The sequence below is a fragment of the Hirundo rustica genome, chromosome 22, assembly GCF_015227805.2.
Source record: "Hirundo rustica isolate bHirRus1 chromosome 22, bHirRus1.pri.v3, whole genome shotgun sequence".
NCBI classification, from domain to species: Eukaryota; Metazoa; Chordata; class Aves; order Passeriformes; family Hirundinidae; genus Hirundo; species Hirundo rustica.
Genome location: NC_053471.1, coordinates 1,568,723 through 1,587,243, shown reverse-complemented (window position 1 = coordinate 1,587,243; position 18,521 = coordinate 1,568,723). Strand labels below are relative to the sequence as shown.

General features: G+C 56.8%; 4 protein-coding genes across 4 annotated transcripts; 3 read left to right on the top strand and 1 right to left on the bottom strand.

Moving 5' to 3' along the window:
• Positions 1 to 1,898: 1,898 nt before the first annotated feature.
• CDA (cytidine deaminase) lies at positions 1,899 to 4,362 on the bottom strand. The gene is made up of 4 exons (XM_040084637.1): positions 4,024 to 4,362; positions 3,613 to 3,724; positions 3,295 to 3,352; positions 1,899 to 2,672 (listed from the first exon to the last, which is right to left on the bottom strand). The coding sequence occupies exons 1-4, from the start codon at positions 4,196 to 4,198 to the stop codon at positions 2,559 to 2,561; spliced, it is 459 nt and encodes a 152-aa protein (XP_039940571.1). The 5' UTR covers positions 4,199 to 4,362; the 3' UTR covers positions 1,899 to 2,558.
• Positions 4,363 to 6,813: 2,451 nt separating this feature from the next.
• FAM43B (family with sequence similarity 43 member B) lies at positions 6,814 to 8,064 on the top strand. The gene has a single exon (XM_040084636.1). It carries the CDS (start codon positions 6,950 to 6,952, stop codon positions 7,838 to 7,840), a length of 891 nt encoding a protein of 296 aa, XP_039940570.1. The 5' UTR covers positions 6,814 to 6,949; the 3' UTR covers positions 7,841 to 8,064.
• A 1,168-nt stretch (positions 8,065 to 9,232) lies between these two features.
• On the top strand, positions 9,233 to 13,797 carry MUL1 (mitochondrial E3 ubiquitin protein ligase 1). Its single transcript, XM_040084851.1, has 4 exons — positions 9,233 to 9,367; positions 9,469 to 9,556; positions 11,672 to 11,792; positions 12,456 to 13,797. Exons 1-4 carry the CDS (start codon positions 9,248 to 9,250, stop codon positions 13,174 to 13,176), a joined length of 1,050 nt encoding a protein of 349 aa, XP_039940785.1. The 5' UTR covers positions 9,233 to 9,247; the 3' UTR covers positions 13,177 to 13,797.
• A 2,195-nt stretch (positions 13,798 to 15,992) lies between these two features.
• Positions 15,993 to 18,521, top strand: CAMK2N1 (calcium/calmodulin dependent protein kinase II inhibitor 1). The gene is made up of 2 exons (XM_040084539.2): positions 15,993 to 16,312; positions 17,105 to 18,521. The coding sequence occupies exons 1-2, from the start codon at positions 16,153 to 16,155 to the stop codon at positions 17,173 to 17,175; spliced, it is 231 nt and encodes a 76-aa protein (XP_039940473.1). The 5' UTR covers positions 15,993 to 16,152; the 3' UTR covers positions 17,176 to 18,521.

Here is an 18,521-nt window from a genome sequence, read left to right as displayed (position 1 = left end):
CGCCGCGGCAGGGACAGGGGCGGGGCCGAGAGCGGGCCAATGGGGAGAGGCTCCGCCCGGAAACGCGCCCGCGGGGGGGAGGCCACGCCCCCCGGCACGGGACCGGGGCCGAGAGGGGAATGGGAATGGGAATGGGAATGGGATTGGGAATGGGGCTGGGAATGGGAATGGGAATGGGATTGGGAATGGGGCTGGGAATGGGAATGGGAATGGGAATGGGGCTGGGAATGGGAATGGGGAATGGGAATGGGAATGGGAATGGGAACGGGAATGGGAATGGGGCTGGGAATGGGAATGGGAATGGGAATGGGAATGGGAATGGGAATGGGGCTGGGAATGGGAATGGGAACGGGAATGGGAATGGGGCTGGGAATGGGAATGGGAATGGGAATGGGAATGGGGCTGGGAATGGGAATGGGAACGGGAACGGGAATGGGAATGGGAATGGGAATGGGAATGGGAATGGAAATGGGAATGGGATTGGGAATGGGAATGGGGCTGGGAATGGGGCTGGGAATGGGGCTGGGAATGGGAATAGGAATGGGAATGGGATTGGGAATGGGAATGGGAATGGGAATGGGAATGGGGCTGGGAATGGGAATGGGGCATGGAGAGGGGCAGGGAATGGGAATGGACAATGAATGGGGCACGGAGCAGGGCAGAGAATGGGAATGGGGCTGGGAATGGGGCACGGAGCGCGTCAGGGAGTGGGAATGGGAATGGGGCATGCAGCAGGGCAGGGAGTGGGAATGGGGCAGGGAATAGAGCTGGGAATGGGGCACGGAGCAGGTCAGGGAATGGGAATGGGAATGGGAATGGGGCAGGGAATGGGACGGGGAATGGGGCATGGAGCGGGTCAGGGAATGGGGCTGGGAATGGGGCACAGAGCGGCGCAGGGAATGGGAATGGGGGTGGGAATGGGGCTGGGACTGGGAATGGGACTGGGAATGGGAATGGAGCTGGGAATGGGGCACGGAGCGGGGCAGGGAATGGGGCACAGAGCGAAGCATGGAAATGTGCATGGAATGGGGCATGGAGACGGGCAGGGAGCAGGGCATAGGAGCGGGGCATGGAATGGTGCATGGAGCAAGCCATGGAGCAGGCGTGGAGTGGGGTACTGAACAGGGCATGGAAGGGGACGTAGAGGGGATGTGGAATGGAACATGGAGCAAGGCATGAAGCAGGATATGGAAGGGGACGTGGAGTGGGGCATCAAGCAGGGCATGGAATGGGTCATGGAATGGGTCATGGAACAGGCGCAGAGCAGGATGCAGCCTTGTGCAATGCAGGGCATGGAGGACACAGCTGGGAGTGCCTTGGCATGGAGTACAGGGCACTGCCCTGGGAACAGCCAGGGCACAGCCCAGTGTGTTGAATCATCAAATCACAGAATCACAGACCAGTTTGGGCTGGGGGGGACCTCAAAGTCCATCTTGTTCCACCCCTTCCATGGGCTGGGACACCCTCCTCTATCCCAGCTTGCTCCAAGCCCCATCCAAACCTGGCCTTGGACACTTCCAGGGATGGAGCAGCACAGCTTCTCTGGGCACCCTGTGCCAGAATCCCTCCCTCCCCTGCTGCCCGTGCTGTGGGATCAGCCCACAGCCAAGGCACATCCAGCCTCTCCTCCATCTCCGAGTCCATCCCAGCAGGAGTGTTCTCCATCTTCCAGCCAGTATGGATCCTGGGGATGCCCTGAGCCAGGTGCAGCACCCTGCACTCGGCTTTGTTGAACCTCACGAGGTTCCCAGGTCACATCCAGCACCCCCAGCCCTGCCTGGGCTCAGGACAGCCCCAAGACCCCACTCCCTGTGTTTCATCTCTTGCTACAACTACAGGAGATAAACCAGAGCTGCTTTTATTTCACTTGGGCATGACAGAAATGCTCAACCCAGCACTGGCTGGGAAATGTAACAAAGTCATTTGTCATTGTATTATAAATCAATAGTGTGATCAACAAATGGCATTACCCTGAAAGCACAAAACCCTCCAGATGTTCTCAAAAACTCCTTGTCCTCTTCTTCACCCCAAAGAGAATAAAAGCAAGGAAAACAAGCTGGGGAGAAACGAGCAAAGGACACACTCAGGGCGATAACCATCCTGTTCCAGCAATCCACCTAATCTGGATTGGCTCACTAATTACTTCTGGGTCTGATGGACCTTTTCCTGCTTGCTTTTGCTTCTCTTCAGAGCTGAAGGATCCAGCACTTTCTCAAGCAATGATTTTGCATTCTTCAGGAGTGGTTTCTGTACCAAAGCCTGTTTGAGCTGTGCATCAAACCCATGTCCTGCCTTGCCTACAGGGATGTCTGGACGCTTTTTTTACTAATAACAGGGAATTTCTATGATTTGATTTTGACATCTCCTTGGGGCAAGGTGGAGCTGGAGTCTGCAAATCAACATTGAATCAGAAGATGAGCCAGAGGAACGAGCAACTTAAATGTATAAACACATTTCCCACTATGCTGTTCCCGAAAAGTTGCTTAAAGGCTGAGGAAACTGGGGAAAAACCATTGTCCCCTGTGCCTAAGGGCAAAGGCCAGTGGTGGCCATGCTGCTCAGACCTTCTTCAGGTCCTCAGGACCAAAGGAGAGTGGTAGAAGCTCCTCCAGCCTCTTCACAATATAGGTGCCATCTGCTTTGGTCAAGTAGACATCCCAGTCTGTCCCAAACTGGAGGAGGAGAAAGAAGACCATGATGAGGGAGAAGAAGGGAAGAACCTGCATTTCTTCCCCGAATTTCTCATATACCCCTTTTTTTATTGAGTTTCACAGGGATCATCCCCCTCTATTGTGTGTAATGCTGGCTTATCAGCATTGCTTCCTCTAGAGGATATTTTGGGCTCAGATCCTGTGTTTTCACCCCACCTGCTGCATCTGACCCTCGAGCAGAGCCCCGCAAGCCATTAAATATTAACAACCCAAAAACGGGCTGTGGGTGCTGGGATTCCTGCAGAGGAGGGAGACGAGAGCCCGACAGGATCTGTGGGAAGCTCAGCTTTTGCAGGAAAACCCCCATTTCTCAGGCTTCCAGAGCCAAAGCAAGGACTCGAGGGCAAAACCCTTCACCTGGAGGAATAAACGCCCCTGGGAAGGGCAAGCTAATGGATTCCCACTGAACATCCACCAAGGGTTGGAATACCCCCTTCCCAGCAGATCAAGCAATTTGAGGAGCCTGGAGCCAGCCCTGGGGCTGAGGATGGGGGATTGCACCCTCCTTGGCACCTCCAGGTGTTTTAGGGGGAGATGCCTGGGGTCAGGGAATGAGCCGCAGAGCCCCCAAACAAGCTGTCACCTCTCTCATCACTTGTCTGCAGGCGCCACAGGGCGTGATGAAGTGGTCCCCCATGTCACTGCCAAAGGAAAAAGGCACAGAGCTCAGTCCTGAAGTCAGAGGAGGGGAGAACACCAGCAGAAGACCTTCATGCCGCGATAAATACAGAACCACAACAGACTGGCCCCCCAATTCCCCCAAAAACACCGTGAAAAACTTTATTCCCCTCACCAAAAGACGGGCCACAGGCAAAAGGATCTGTCCTTGAGGAGCAGCGAGGCTTTTCCTGCTGGTTCCCCTTCCCGTCCCTCCCCGTTCCAGCTCTCGGAGCACCCTCACCTGGTGATGGCCATGGCCTTGAAGCTGGTGTGCCCCTCGGAGATGGCTTTTTGGATGGCGGTGCGCTCAGCGCACACCCCCAGGCTGTAGCAGGCGTTCTCCACGTTGCACCCTGCAGGGACAACCCCCAGCATCAGCCACCCCGAACCCCACCGGCTCATTTCTCCTTAGGGAATTTACAAAGAAAAGCCATTTTCCCCCCCCCCCCCGCTTCCTCTTATTTATTTTCCCATCCGCTGCGATCTTTGGCTCGGTCCGTTTCGGCAGCTGCCAAGAGGAAGCGGGGGAGGAAGGACACACAACACCAGCACCCCGCAATGACCCCTCTACACCCTCACACACGACCCAAGGCTTGCTGGGGGCTCCCCAAAATCCCCAAAGCGGGGGGGAAATCTCATGTCCCCATCTTACCCGAGAAGATCTCCCCGCCGGTGGTGAGCAGCGCGGCTCCCACCGGGAAGTGGCTGTAGGGACAATAGGCGCAGTTTTTGGCTTCCCAGCTGCGGCGCAGCAGGAGTTGGAGATGATCACCCTGGGGCTGGCTCGGGGCGACAGCGGGGACCGGGTGCTGCCCGCCTCCCTCCATTCCTGCACCCGTCTGCCCTGCCCGCTGACGCCGCGGTTAAATATTTCCTCGCCTGGAAAATAGGCTGGGACTCCGGGATAACGCCCCGGCACGCAGCTGAACTCCGGGAAGCATCCTCAGGGGCAGCCCTGGCCCCCAAAGCATCGTGCTCAGGGATTTCCAGATCCTCCCCTTGCCTGCTGCCTCATTTCTTTTTTTTTTTTTTTTTTTTCCCCAATTTCTCCTGCTTTCGTTATTTACTTCCTCCTTTCTCTGTCCCAGCTGAGCATTTTTTCCACTGCCGTCCCGGAGGTTTTTTTCATCCTCAGTTCAAAACTGGTTCTGTGGCTCTGCAGGAAAATGTCATTAAATCATTCCTGGGGGGGAAGGAACAACGGCTTCTGATCAGTGAGATCAAAAGAAATAAATTAATATGCTTGAAAGCATAAAAAATTATATCTGTATATATCACATTTTCCCAGGTCTTCTAACTACAGATAGCAGGGGGAAGCTGGCTGAAGACACAGGTGGTCAAAAGTCCAGTTTGAGGCGCCCCCATGCTGGAGCCCAAATTCAGTTTGGCTGCTGCTTCCACGGGAATCAGTCCACACAAGACAAAGGGCTCCTGGGTGACCGTCAAATTGCTTTTTAATTACAGATTTCTCTATTTTTCCCCTTGCCTAAGGAGCTTCCTGCCCCATTTTCTAGCTGCAAGAACGGGTGTCACAGCCCCCAGGGATTTATCACTGGGATTTTTGTCCACTTTGTTGGATTTTGACCTCACCTGCTGGTTTTGCCAGCAAATCTTGTTGCTGGGTCTCTGCTGAGGAGCCACAACAGGCTGGGAAGCAGCGTCCAAATTGGCAGTGGCTTCTGGTTGGGGCTGAAACTCCAGGAGCCGAAACAGAGCATGGAGACAGTGAGACCACCACAGGCACCCCAGGAAACCAAAGCTGGGATGCTGAGCTCGGTATTATCCAAGGGATAACCAGGAAACCCGCCATCCTCACAGTGTGTGGGTGCCTGTTCACTCTGGGACCCGATGAACTGTCAGGGCAGGGTGTGAGAGGAGGAATTGGCAGCCCTGAACCAGCCCACAACCCTTTTTCAGCTTTCAAGTGCAAATCCAGGGTGGTTTTCCCCTATATCAAATGAGGTGCAGAGTCTCCTTTGTCCCTCCCCAAAATCTGGGAGATGAAGACCAGACCTAGGGTAATTTGTGGGTGGCACAGTGTAGAGGGACACCACAACCCCTCCACTCCCGACCCCAATAATGTGGGATCTGTAAATAAAGAAGCTTTCAGGGTGGGTTCACACCTGTCCTCTCAATATAAACACCAAGCAAGTAAACACAGTCCTCACCTCAGTCAATGAGGGCAAGGATAGAAATTATGAAAGACGGAGGCTATCATGGATAGAAATCTTCCTCATTAGCACTAATTCCTTAATTGCCATCTCCCCAAAACCAGGAGTAAACCACACAGCCCATGTTTGCACCAGAAAAGCTGAAAAACAAAAAAATTCATGCATTTTTTATTATTTTGGCTGCAAAAACCTATGAGGCTGTCAAGGCCGTGGCAGTGAGAGAGTGTGGCTGGTGCTGTCTGCCTGTGAAGCTGCTATTTTAAGGTTGTGTTTGCTTCGTTCAAACTGCAGAAAATCTGGGAAGCTGCTGGGAAATGGCTTCCTGTTCCCTGCAACACCCCACTCTGATTTTCTTCCCCAAATGGACTAAAAGCGGGGACACACGGTGTTATTTTACTGCTTTCTTCTCCCCATTTTTCAATCCCAAAGCAAACAGAACATCCCCAAGCCTGGGGGTCTCCCTGCTTTATATCCAGATGGTAAAAAAAAAAAAAAAAATGAAAAAGGGAAATCAGGGTTTGAGGCAAAGGCAATGAATCCTGAGCAGCCTCAGACCCCACTGCAGGGCTGAAACCTGGCAGTGCTCCCCAGAAATCCCCCCTGAGCTGTGCCATGGGGAAATAACATTCCATTACTCCAGGAGGGAAGCTGTCCTAGGGCCTTGGCCAGAGATAAAAGCAACAGGTTAAAAGCCAGCTCAGCCCAAAAGGAGATGAGCAGCGAGGAGGTCCGACTGGCTCAGAAATAACAGGGGCAAATGGGAGGTTTGGAGGAAAAAATGCCAGCAAACCTGCAGCATCTGCAAATCCTGGCACACACCCTTTGTGCAATGCACTGATTCGGGGAGGGCAGAGGGGGAACCCCACCTTTTTGTCGTTCCAGTGTGAGAAGCCACCATCATCTGACCCTCCCAAAATCATCCCCCTCCCCGGGTGGGAAATCAGGGAATTCCCCCTCGCGCCGGTGGGTTTCGGGCTGCTGCGCTGGGGATGGGAGGCTCGGATTCCCCATCGCTGCCGGGGCACGGGGCGACCGCGCACGGAGCCGGCGGGGGCCGTTCACCGGCGGGGGCCGTTCACCGGCGGGGGCCGTTCACCGGCGGCTCCCCGCGTGCTCGGGGAGGTGGAGCAGCCCACGGAGAGCCGCGTCCCCGCAGCCGCCGCCGTCGCTCCCGCAGCATCAGGCGCAGGCGGCACCCGGATCGCGGCGGCTCCTCGGCTCCGCATCCTCCCCGGGCAGCCGGATCGGATACGGCGGGGTAGGGGCTTCACCCCCTGCGCGGCGGGGGTGCGGGGAACACCCCCCCCCCAAAACCGGCTTCGCGGCTTGGTGGGGTTTGGGGGGGCGGGGGGGGGTGGTGGTCCCGCTGCTTGCGAGCGAGGCCGGGATTAGCGGAGAGGAGCCGAGATGCTGCCCTGGCGCCGGAGCAAGTTCGTGCTGGTGGAAAATGAACGTAAGTGCAAAGGCAAGAGCCTGGGGCCGGGGCTGAGCTACGCGGCGCTGCTGGCCGGCTTCCTCCGCTCCTGCCCGGACCTGCTGCCCGAGTGTCCGCTGGAGCGCCTGGGCAGCGTCTTCCGCGGGAAGCGCCAGAAAGTGGAGCTCAACAAGGAGGACCCGACGTACACGGTGCGGTACCTGGGCAACGCCGTCACCCTGCACGCCAAGGGCGAGGGCTGCACCGAGGAGGCGGTGGGCAAGATCTGGGCCAAGAGCGAGGCGGGAGCCGGCGGGGCCAAGATGAAGCTGACGCTGGGCCCCCACGGCATCCGCATGACGCCCTGCGAGAAGGGGGCTCGCCGGCCGGGCCACGCGTACCTGCTGCACCGCATCACCTACTGCGCCGCCGACCGCCGGCACCCCAAGGTGTTCGCCTGGGTGTACCGGCACCAGGTGAAGAACAAGGCCGTGGTGCTGCGCTGCCACGCCGTGCTGGTCTCCAAGGCCGACAAGGCGCGCGCCATGGCCCTGCTGCTCTACCAGACCTCGGCCTCCGCCTTCAACGAGTTCAAGCGCCTCAAGAGACAGAGCGATTTCCGCCACGTGCAGCAGCAGCTCCTGGGCGACGCCATCGTGCCCTTGGTGCCCCTGCGCAGGCTGCTCAACGCCAAGTGTCCCTACCGCCCGCCGGCCGAGCGGGCCCGCTGCGCCCCTCGGCTCAGCTCCATCCTGGAGGAGGAGGAGGAGGAGGCCTTCGGCGCCGGGACGCCCTTGGGGGACCCCGAGCGAGCGGCCGTGCTGCGGCTGGCCAGCGACATGAGGGGGTGCAGCCTGCGCGGGCCTCGGCCCGCCGTGTGCTGAGCGCCGGCGGTCACCGGGCGTGAGGTGCCCTCCCTGCGCCCCAGACCGCTGCTGGACCCTCCTCGGGGATCCATCTGGACGAGACAGCGGCTCCCTTGGCCGGATGACCCGTGGTGTGGATGGGTTTGCACCCCAGGGATCTCCCCCCACCTCCGGCCCCGCACATGAACCTGCTCTGGTGCCTCCTCCGCAGCGGCCATAATAATAAAATTCATGTGTGTTTTCTGCGGTGTGACAGCGCCTGTGTCTCGCCCGGACGCCGGTGGACGACAGAGTGAAGCTCGGCACTGAGGCAGTTTGGGGGGTTTACACGGCATTTACCCCTCGAGAGGCAAGCCAAGGAGGGGGGGCTGCGGGGTCCACAGTGCTTTCCTGCGGCACCGAGGGCTGGGGAGAGCTGCTCCGTGTAGTCATGGCAACTGGATATTTTAGATATAGAGCTGGGGGGGGGCAGCTGTGCCACCCACGTCAGGGGAACAGTGACGGGGATTTGGCCCCTTGGACCCCACTGGAGAGCAGAACTTGCCTGTACCCTCCTCCCCCACTCCAAATTAGCACCGAGGGCCTGAAGATCAATAATTTACGAAAAATTGCTATTTTTTTCTTCCCCTTTTGCTGCTTTCTCAGAATAAGCGATGGTAAGGAGATGGGGGGGTGGTGGGGTATCTTGTGTCCCTGCCACTGCCACCCTGCCGTGGCTCTTCTTGGGGTGGGGGAAGAAGACCCTGCAAAGGGGGGCTGGGGGCTGAGTCCTGAGGCTGAGCCCTCACACTGAGGGGGTACATGGTGCCTCACAGTCCAGTGAGGGGTTGTAACCCCTTTCCTAGGGTGGGATTCGGGGAGATATCCCCCCCTAGACACGGGGGACAGGCTTTGGTCTCTCTTAGCAGGAGGGTGAGATTTGGGTTGCCCCCAATTCCCACGGTGGGAGGGGAGGCACGGGGCATGCTCCCCCATCCCACACCCGGGGGCATTAGGATTTGGGGCCAGCTGCCAAGATCCTAAGGGATGGCCGGGATTTGTGCTAAACCCCCCTCAGATACCGCTGAGGCTGGAGCTTGATGTCCCCCCCAAGACCCCAGGATAGAGGTGGGGAAAAGAGGTGGCGAGGCTGCGACCTGTCCCGCCCCCCCAAAGCCCTAAGGAAGGGATTTATTCCCCTAAAGCTCCGTGGGGCCGGGACTTGCCCCGCCTCCCCTGCCCCGCAGCCTCTCTTGGGGGGTAATTTGTATTAACGCCGCACCCCAACAAGGCTTTGCGGACTCCCCCGCGCCCCCGCCCGGCCTTGGCGGATCCCCCCCCCACGTCTCCATGGCGGCGCTGCGGCTGCCACGGCGCCTCTCGTGACGTCATCACCGTGCGCCAGCGCGGCGGGCGGTTGCCGCGGTAACGGCGGGCCCGGCGGCCATGGAGGGCGGCGGGCGGCCTTCGGCCTCACAGGCCGTGCTGCTGGCCGCCAGCACCGCCATCACCGCCCTGCTCTACTCCGTCTACCGGCAGAAGGCCCGCGTGGCCCGCGGGCTCGAGGTGGGTGCGAGGGGGGGCGGCGGGGGCAACGCATGGGCCCGACCCCCGGGGCGCGGCCTGGTCGCTCCGGCTGAGCCGCGGCCTCTGTTTGCTCCGCGCAGGGCGCCAGGAGAGTCCGGCTGGACGGGGACCTGCGGGCCGTGCTGCTGGAGGCTCCCGGGCGCTGCGTGCCCTATGCGGTCATAGAAGGTAGGGTCGTGCCAGGAAGATTAATGCACAAATACCGGAGGTTTATGTCCAAAAAGGACACAGAGGAGTCTTATGACTTTATTCGAATAAAGGAGGAGAATGTGGGCTTTTCCCATAGGGTCTCTCAAATTGGTAGAGGACGCAGTCTCCGTTTTATCCTTAATTCCCGGCCGCATTTCCCTCTCTCTTTCCCCATTGGCTGAGGTATTTGAGAGGTACAGAGTTCCTGAAACGCCTAATCCCCGCTTCTAATGTACAACCCCACCTCCTCTTTCCTTTTCCTTGCGTCAGTCAGTGGACTTCCTATGGAATTTATGGTTCTTCCCATTGTGAAAAACGGGATTTACTTTTAGAGTAGAATTTGGAAGGTTTAATAAAAAGACAATAGGAGACAGAGATAAAGCGAAGGGTTGAAATGGCCGGGTGCTTGGCATTTAGCTGAGAGTACATTGTTATCTTTGGAGATACCTCTTAAATATCTTTTCTGTTACATCAGCCTGTTGCACGTTTGTGAAAAACGCCAATCACTTGTTTTGAAATGTTTAAAACTTCAATAGCAATAAAATGGTTATAAAAATAGCAATAGAGTTAGAGTAATAAAAATTTGGACAGTTAGGATTAGGACAATACGAGACAATAAAAACAAAGTCTGGGTACTTTTCCCAGCAAATAAGCTCCGAAAAAGGACCCCCGTTAACAGAGGATTAACCCTTAAAAGCAATAGCCTGTTAAATATTCATACATCTCATACATGGTGCATAAAATCCATTCAAACAAAGGATTCTCTCTGGTCAGAGTCACTTTTTCCCCCTTAATCTCTACGGCGTCTTCAGGGCTGAGCGAGGCAGGAGAAGTTGGTCTCTTCTGATAAGGAAGTAATAAATTCTTTTTCTCTGAAAGATTTACGTTTCCTGTGGCTGCTATCTCTTTGCGAGTATCCCCTTCCTCTCTTTAAAAAAATACATAATTTCTGTTTTACCTACAAAAACTACATTTTAACTACAAACTACATTTTCCATACTATCAAGATATTAATCAATATTCACTACTAATCAATACAACATAGTGCATATAGTAAATATCTTGCGTAGAGCCATACAATATTCACTTTTCACAGTGTTCATAGACTATTATGCATCTTCATATTTTTCTTCAAACTAATTTCAATACTCTAGGAGCTGTTTTGCATGGGCATTCCTTGGGTCTGCCTCTTTAGAGCACACAAGTTTCTTGGGTGCAGTTTTAATCCATTCTTTTTATCACTTTTAGTTTGGGCCATGCTTTCTTCAGACAGCAGGTGCTGATAGTTGGCATATTAATAGCAGGGTCTTCCTCACACGTTTACTGCGTGTTGTCCTGACTAAACAGACAGTTTACTTATACCAGTTATTACTACTACCATGTTTAAGTATTTATTAATAGCAGAAATAAAGGCAGAGTTATTTTAACATTATACGTACAGCATTCGTCTTAATATTTGCGAAGAGCCAACAGTGTAATATGTATTTATAACAATATTATTTCTTTTATCTCTCAGTATCTATTGGTATCTACCAGCGGACCCACAGTTCATTTGTAAAGACAAAATCCCTCATTCCTTTCAAACAGGACCTGAAGCAGTGCCCCAAAGAGGGGTGAGGGGGCACATCCTGCCCCACAGCTGCTCCTCACTGCGGGATTTCATCCCCAGCCCCTTCTCCTGTGTCCATCAGGTCATATCCCCCTGTGCCGAGCAGCCACAGACTGCTGACAGCAGAAGACATGGGCTCTCAGCCCTTTTGCCTCCCTTCTTAGAATTCTAGAATGCTTTTGGTTGAAAGAGACCTTAAAGCTTATCCAGTGCCACTCCCTGCCATGGGCAGGGACACCTTCCACTGTCCCAGGCTGCTCCAAACCCCATCCAGCCTGGCCTTGGGCAGTGCCAGGGATCCAGGGACAGCCACAGCTGCTCTGGGCACCCTGTGCCAGGGCCTGCCCACCCTCACAGGGAAGGATTTCTTCCCAGCAGCCCATACCTGTCAGTATGAAGCCATTGCACCTGGTGCTGTCACTCCAAGCCCTTGTCCAAGGTCTGTTTAAGGATCACCTCACCTGCCCCTTGGATTCCCGTTCCAGGTGTGGTGCGGTCGGTGAAGGAGACCCTGAGCAGTCAGTTTGTGGAGAACTGCAAGGGGGTGGTTCAGAGGCTGACGCTGCAGGAGCACAAGATGGTGTGGAACAGAACCACCCACCTCTGGTATGTGCCTGGTACCCTCAAACACCTGGGGTGTGCCCTCGGGGGGGGCTGGCACCCTGAAATGGCCTCAGGCATGGTCGGGGTGACAAGTGTGTCAGCGTAGCCCCCACAGTGAGAGCTGCCATAATGGGGCGTGCTTGGCTCATTTAGGGCTTTCACTGAGAGGCTGAAGGAGAAGAGCACCCCACATTGATCAGCCCCACCTTGTTACACAGGTGGCCAGGGGATGGCGTTTCCAAAAGAATCCCACTTGCAGAACAGAAATTAATTGGATTTGGCTGATCCCCACACCCAGGGGACCCAGGGAGGGTCCCAGAACTGCTGAAACAGAGTCCAGTGATGCTGTTTGATGAGCATTTGGTAACATTTTTCAAATTGGGACGTGTGGCACATGGTGCTTCTCCTTACAGGGTAGTTTATGATAGCTGGGAATGCCACAGGCATGTGAGGAGGAATTAGGTGGGGATGGGGGAGGCCCCCACTGCTTGTGGAGCACCGAGGTGAGGTTGGAGTGCCCTCTTGCACACCTGGACAGTGCCACGAGGGGAAAGGTGTTCTCCAGAGAACAAAGAAACACCACTCAGGCCACGTCCCATCTGGCACTCCCCAAAACCAGCTCATGCCAGGCTGTGGCAGGGGAAGTCAGTTCTTCTCCCTCCCCAGGAACGACTACGAGAAGATCATCCACCAGAGAACCAACACCACGCCCTTCGACCTGGTCCCTGCCGAGGACGGCGCCGGCGTCACCGTGCGGGTGATGAAGCCTCTGGAGGCCGCTGAGCTCAGCCTGGAGACGGTGTACGAGAAATTCCACCCCTCTGTCCAGTCCTTCACGGACGTCATCGGCCACTACATCAGCGGGGAGCGTCCCAAGGGAATCCAGGAGACGGAGCAGATGCTGAAGGTGGGTACGGCCCTGACCGGGGTGGGAGAGCTGGTCCTGGACAACGCCACCATCAAGCTGCAGCCCCCGAAGCAGGGCATGCCCTACTACCTGAGCTGCCTGGATTTCGAGTCCTTGCTCCAGAAACAAGAGTCCAGCGTCCGGTTTTGGAAAATCCTGACCGTGGTTTCCGGCTTTGCCACCTGCGCCGTCCTCTTCTTCCTGCTGCGGAAGCAATACCGGCACCGCCGCGAGAGGCAGCACCTCAGGCAGATGCAGGAGGAATTCCGGCAGGCCCAGGAGCGCCTGATGAACGCGGAGGGGGGCGAGATTCTCAAAAACGCCTGCGTGGTCTGCTTGAGCAGCACCAAATCCTGCGTTTTCCTGGAGTGTGGCCACGTCTGCTCCTGCCACGAGTGCTACCAGGCTCTTCCCAAGCCCAAAAAGTGCCCGATCTGCAGGCAGGGCATCACCAGGGTGGTCCCCTTGTACAACAGTTAATTTTTGGTGATTTTTCTTGGGGGGAGATCTTGGATTTAACGCTGCCACTGGCCAAAGGGGTTTTGTCGCCTCGCTGCTTGGGTAGTGGATTTTGGGGAAGGGGAGGGAGCTTGAGGTAGCGGGTGCTTCAGCAGGGGGACAAAGCTGAGTCTGAAAAGGTGACTCTGCCCTCTGGTCAGGGCTCACGCTGTGCTCAAAGGTGTTTTTGTGGGAGATGATTCCTTACAAAGGGTGAGGTGCTCAGGAGGGAGATGCAGCTCGAAGCTCTTCTGTTAAGGTTTGAACTCCCAGGGTTTGTGTCAGGGTTACAGAGACTGCAACCCCTTACCCAGCTGACAAAAACATGGGGAAAACGAAAATAAAATGTATTAAGGGTTCTGAGAGGCTGCAGAATTCCTGTGAGGCTGCCAAAGGGCTGCAAGGCCTAACAGACCAGGAGGGGCTGTTGGGGAGCTTGTACCAGGGGGTGTGAACACGGGTAATTCTGTAATTCCCCCTGAAATGGCTTTGTCACACCAGGATGTGAGGATGGGGATGTGAGAATGCTGTGGCTGATGGCTGTGCTTGGCTTGGCTTGGGATAGCAAACAGGGTGTGAAGTAATAAAGTAAGATAAAAAGTGTGTCTGTGTCGGATTATTCCGTGGGAATGATGAGGTTTGTCCTCCCTGAGGTGGACACGGTGAGCCTGGATCCTCCCAAGCCATGGTGGAGGTTGGCTGAAGGGGAGAAGCTGTCCCCCCCTGCCCTGGATGTGACAGTCACTGCTGTCCCCTCATGACACAGGTGGTGCCAAACCCCCAAACTGACACAAAAAAGGAAAATTCCCTTCCCTGACACCCCCATTTTGTCATAAATCCCGTTGGCACCCAAGAGGATTAATGGACCCAAAGTGCCTCTGCAATTCACGTTTGCTGGGGAGGGCAATTAGAGAAACGAATGAGGGAGCCTCAGGTAGGAAGAGCTGAAAACCCCAGGAGTGAGGCAGCCCCTGGGCACCTTTGCTCCATCCGATGCCTGCGGGCAGGCAGAGCCATTCACATCCCCCTGGCACATTTAAAAACAAACATTCCCGAAAACCCCCTGAATTTAACAGTGAAAACGATGCGTTGTTTCCTCATTAAACATTGACCAGAGCAGCCAGGCAGTGTCCAAAGGCCATTCTGGCTGTGAGGCACAAATCCACGGCTGGATTTTGAGGAGCAGGTCCCTGGTTACCCCAGTGCCGGCAAAGGGCCGCATCCCACCAGCTGTAGATGGCAGTGGCTGCCTGCAGGGCAAGGCAGCCAGCAAAAGAGAATCCCAGAGGGAACAGCCAGAACACAGCTCAAAAAGCCACAGCGCAGCCCGAAAACCCAGAATACGGATTGAAACGACAGAATCCCGTCTGCTGGAAGAGGTGTCCCTCCTCTCCAGGGCACCTACCACCCCAAAAAGCCTCATCCCCTCATGGGGCACAGCGGCGAGGTCAATCCGCAGGGCACGGCCTCGAGCCTCGGTGTTTTACCCAGGAATGGAGCATCAGGCAAAGCCTAAAAATACATCTTGGAGGGGCTGTGCTTCCCCACTACCCTTCGCCTCCTGTTTCCAAGCTTTCCCTGTGATATCTCGGGTGTAGCCGCAACCTTATGTAAGGAGCTGACAGCTCGGGGGTGGGCGGGGGTGCAGGGGAGAGGGGCTCGTGCAGCTCTGGGGGCTGAGGATTTCAGCAAACGAGGGTTTTGGGGATGGGAGCAGCCCCGGGACAGCGCATCCCAGCCTTGGCACCACCAGGTACTCTGTCCTTCCCGTGTGCCCCCATTCTGCTCGGCCCCAAAATGAGCCAGGCTCCCGATTCCAGAGAAATCCCGTAACTCAGCCTTGCACAAACAGGTTCCTTGCTGCTGTTGCTGCTGTCCTCCTGCTCCACTTTGTGGGAAATGCACCACAAATGCCTGAACACGCCGACGCAGCTGTGGTCTGTCCCAAAATGTTATCCCCAACCTTCCCATCACTCACTGTGCCGGGCAATAACCCCAGTGACCCCCGTTGTTGTGGCAGCTCTGCACAGAAAACCCCATGGAGAGCTCACGGTGCCTCACAAGTCCTCCTGCAGTGCCCCAGGAAAGGGGCAGGGAGTGGTCCTGGGGGTCCACAGCCAAGCACACCCAGGCCCCCCACGCTGCAGCCCCCCTCCAAGTGCCAGAGGCCCCCAGATGGCTCTGGGCTCTGCAGGGCACAGGTGGGGCTGTGCCCAGTGCTCCTGGGAACTCCTGCTGGGCTCCCCAGGGGTGTGGAGGGCTTAGTTCCACACTTCCCAGCAGTGGCTGGAGGGGGCCCACTCTGAACCCCCTAAGCGTGTCTGTGGGGTACTGTAGGCTCCCCAGATGCGGCTGTGGGGCAGCTCTGGGCTCCCCAAAAGTGCTGTGGGGCCGCCTAAGCTCCCCGAGCATCCTTGTAGGGCAGCTCTGAACTCCCCAGAGATACTGAGGGGCAGGCTGGGGAATACTGAGGATGAAGCGGGGCAGCTCCGGGCTCCTCACGGTGTCTACTGGGCGGCTCTGGGATCTCCGGGGATGCTGTGGGACACCCCGAGGACTCTCCGGGACAGCTCCGCGCTCCGCGGGGAGCCTGCGGGGTAGGTCCGGGCTCCTTGAGGATGCTCCCCTCTCCCCGGAGACGCTGAGGGCCAAGCTGCGGGGCAGTCCCGCGGATCCCCTGGGGTGCGGGATCGGCTCGCCCGGGGCGGTGCCGTCGCCGGTGCCGGGGGCCGAACCGGTCCCGCCCCGCCCCTCCCGGTCCCGCCTCCCGCTCCTCTATCGCCGCCGCCGCCGGAGCCGCCGCCGCAGCCGCGGAGCCGCGAGCAGCGCCGGCCGGGCCGGGATGTGACGGGGCGGCTGCCCCGCGCCCGCTGCGCCGCTGCCCCGGGCCCGCGGGCCCCGCGCCCCGGGAGGCTGTCGGGGGGCGGCGGCGGCGGCGGGTCCCCCCCCGCCGCCCCCATGTCGGAGGGGCCGCCCTACGGCGAGGGGCAGCTGGCGGGGGACGCGGCCGTGGGGCAGCTGCCCTTCCCCGTTCGCCTCCGCGGCGGCGACGGGCTCCTGGCCGGCGGGCAGGGCAAGCGGCCGCCCAAGCTGGGGCAGATCGGCCGCAGCAAGAGAGGTGGGTGCCGGAGGGAGCGGGGCGCGCAGGGTGCTGCCAGGGATGCGGCGGGTATCCCGCGGGGTGTCGGGCATCGTGCACCGGGGACCTTCCCCGAGGATGCAGGACACCGGGGAGCGTCCTCAGGGACGGGGCACGGTGACCGGGCTCCCTGAGGATGTCGGGCATCGCGTCCCGAGCACCTTCTCCCGGGATGCAGGGCATCGGGGACGGTCCCCAGGGACGGGGTACGGTGCACCGGGCTCCCTGGGGGACGTTGGGCATCGTGGCCCGTGGATCTTCCCCAGGGATGGGGCACCGAGCATCTTCCGGGGATGCAGGGCACCGGGAAGCGTCCGCGGGGACGGGGCGCGATGCACCAGAGTCCCTGCGGGATGTCAGGCGTCACGTCCCAAGGACTGTCACCAGCGTGTTGGGCAGCCGGGATCTTCCCCGGGGACAGGACATTGTGCCCTGGGCACTCCACCGGGTGTGGGGCAGCAGGGACCTTCCTCGGGGGCAGCGCATCCCTCCCTGGGGACCCTCGCAGGGCACAGAGGTGAGGGGACCTTCCCTGGGGACAATGCCCTTTGCCGGGTGTCCCCAGGGACAGGGCAGCGGTGCCGGGGCGGGCGATGCTGGGGACGGGACACGGTGCTCCAGCTCCCCTGCGGCGTGTCGGGCACCGTGCGGCTTTGCCGGCGGCCACACCGGGGATGTGGGACCCCTCCAACCCCTCCCAGGGTGACCTTGGGCGAGGGGAGCACGGCGGCAGAAAAATTCATGGCGCTTCTGTTTCTTTCTCCTTTCTAGTGGTCATTGAAGATGATAGAATTGACGATGTGCTGCAAAACCTCTCCGAAAAGGCCCCTCCCGGTGTTTAAAGCCTCCCTGGGGACGCTGGGCTGAAGCCCGGGGTGGGGTCGGTTTACAATGGCACAGGTGATCGGCAAAAAATAACATCTCCCGACACCGCCGCGCCCGCCCGAGCTCCGGGAGCGCCGTCCGGAGACACGCGGAAGGGAAGGCGGCGAGCGAGCCAGAGCCCAGCCACGAGGTCAAAAATGATAATAAATTAAAAAAAAAAAAAAATTATGTATATCTATGTAATCGGGAAAAAAATCACCTGCTTCAAAGCCCCGACTCCGAGGGATGGACGGAGGAGTCACGGCGCGGCTGTGAATTACTCGGGATCGCTTTTCGTCGGGCTGATGAAGCGTGTGCCGCGCTAGATCGGGGGGGTAAGAGGAAAAGGGGGCAGCGGGAGATGGAGGGGGGAACAGCCCCTGCTGGGGTCTCCCTCCGGTCAGGGTTGTTCCCGGCGGGCACCTTGTTTACATTATTTAACCTTGCAAAAATGAATCCGTGCACTTGGATGTACCACGCTATCCCCTTCTGTATGAGTTTCTCTCTTCTTCTTTTTCTTCTTTTTTTTTTTTTTTTCTTCTTTTTTTTTTTATGTTGATGTCTTTGGATGTTGGGAAATTATATAAAATAGATATATATATATATATATTTAATTTTAGTCACGGTTTAAGGTTCTCGAGGGGGGAAAACCAAAACTTTTATAAAGGAAAGGCCTGAAGGAAGAATTGCTGGTTTATTTTTTAAAGCTTGTACTTGGTTGCTGTGAGCAAAGGGACAGATTTTATATGTATGGGGGGTGGGGGGGACGCTCAGCTTTTCTAACTACCATGCAGTCTGTAGTGTGGGTGATCTTGGGGTTTGTTTGGGGTTTTTTTTTTTGTTGTTTTTTTCTTTCCTTATATTGTGGCAGTTTCCTCTCTTTAATAGACTGTATTAAAACATATATATAAAAGAAATTATTCAATGTAATCACAAGAGTGCCAAACACTTGGAGATGCTGGAGGGCAGCGATTCCCTCCCTGAGATGAGCAGCACTCAGAGCTTTCTGCTCTTTCTAGGGCTCGGTCGATCTCTCGAGGGGTTTTCTCTGACTTCTCTTTTCTAATCTTTCTTTTTAACTATTTTGCATGATGTGCATAAAAACAAAAGGGGAAAAAAAAAAGTGGGGGGGGGGGGGGGCAGGGGAACAAAAAGCGCCTCTGGCGCCCAGGCTTGGTTCTTGTTTCTGTTTGCGATTGACTGACAGACCTCAAGGCAGGTTTTTCTTTCCTCCTTTTCTTAAATATTGTGTATGTTGCACTTTTATCCACTACACAGGGCTATTTCTGCAATGTCCGAATAAAAAGGAAAATGAAACAAAACG

Coding starts and splice junctions, on each gene's coding strand:
- CDA (XM_040084637.1), bottom strand. CDS start 4,198: ATGGAGGGAGGCGGGCAGCACCCGGTCCCCGCTGTCGCCCCGAGCCAG. Junction 3,725..4,023: donor CGGCGGGGAGATCTTCTCGG/GTAAGATGGGGA, acceptor TTGTCCCTGCAG/GGTGCAACGTGGAGAACGCC. Junction 2,673..3,294: donor GCAGACAAGTGATGAGAGAG/GTGACAGCTTGT, acceptor CTCCTCCTCCAG/TTTGGGACAGACTGGGATGT.
- FAM43B (XM_040084636.1), top strand. CDS start 6,950: ATGCTGCCCTGGCGCCGGAGCAAGTTCGTGCTGGTGGAAAATGAACGT.
- MUL1 (XM_040084851.1), top strand. CDS start 9,248: ATGGAGGGCGGCGGGCGGCCTTCGGCCTCACAGGCCGTGCTGCTGGCC. Junction 9,368..9,468: donor GCGTGGCCCGCGGGCTCGAG/GTGGGTGCGAGG, acceptor TGCTCCGCGCAG/GGCGCCAGGAGAGTCCGGCT. Junction 11,793..12,455: donor AACAGAACCACCCACCTCTG/GTATGTGCCTGG, acceptor CTCCCTCCCCAG/GAACGACTACGAGAAGATCA.
- CAMK2N1 (XM_040084539.2), top strand. CDS start 16,153: ATGTCGGAGGGGCCGCCCTACGGCGAGGGGCAGCTGGCGGGGGACGCG. Junction 16,313..17,104: donor GATCGGCCGCAGCAAGAGAG/GTGGGTGCCGGA, acceptor TCTCCTTTCTAG/TGGTCATTGAAGATGATAGA.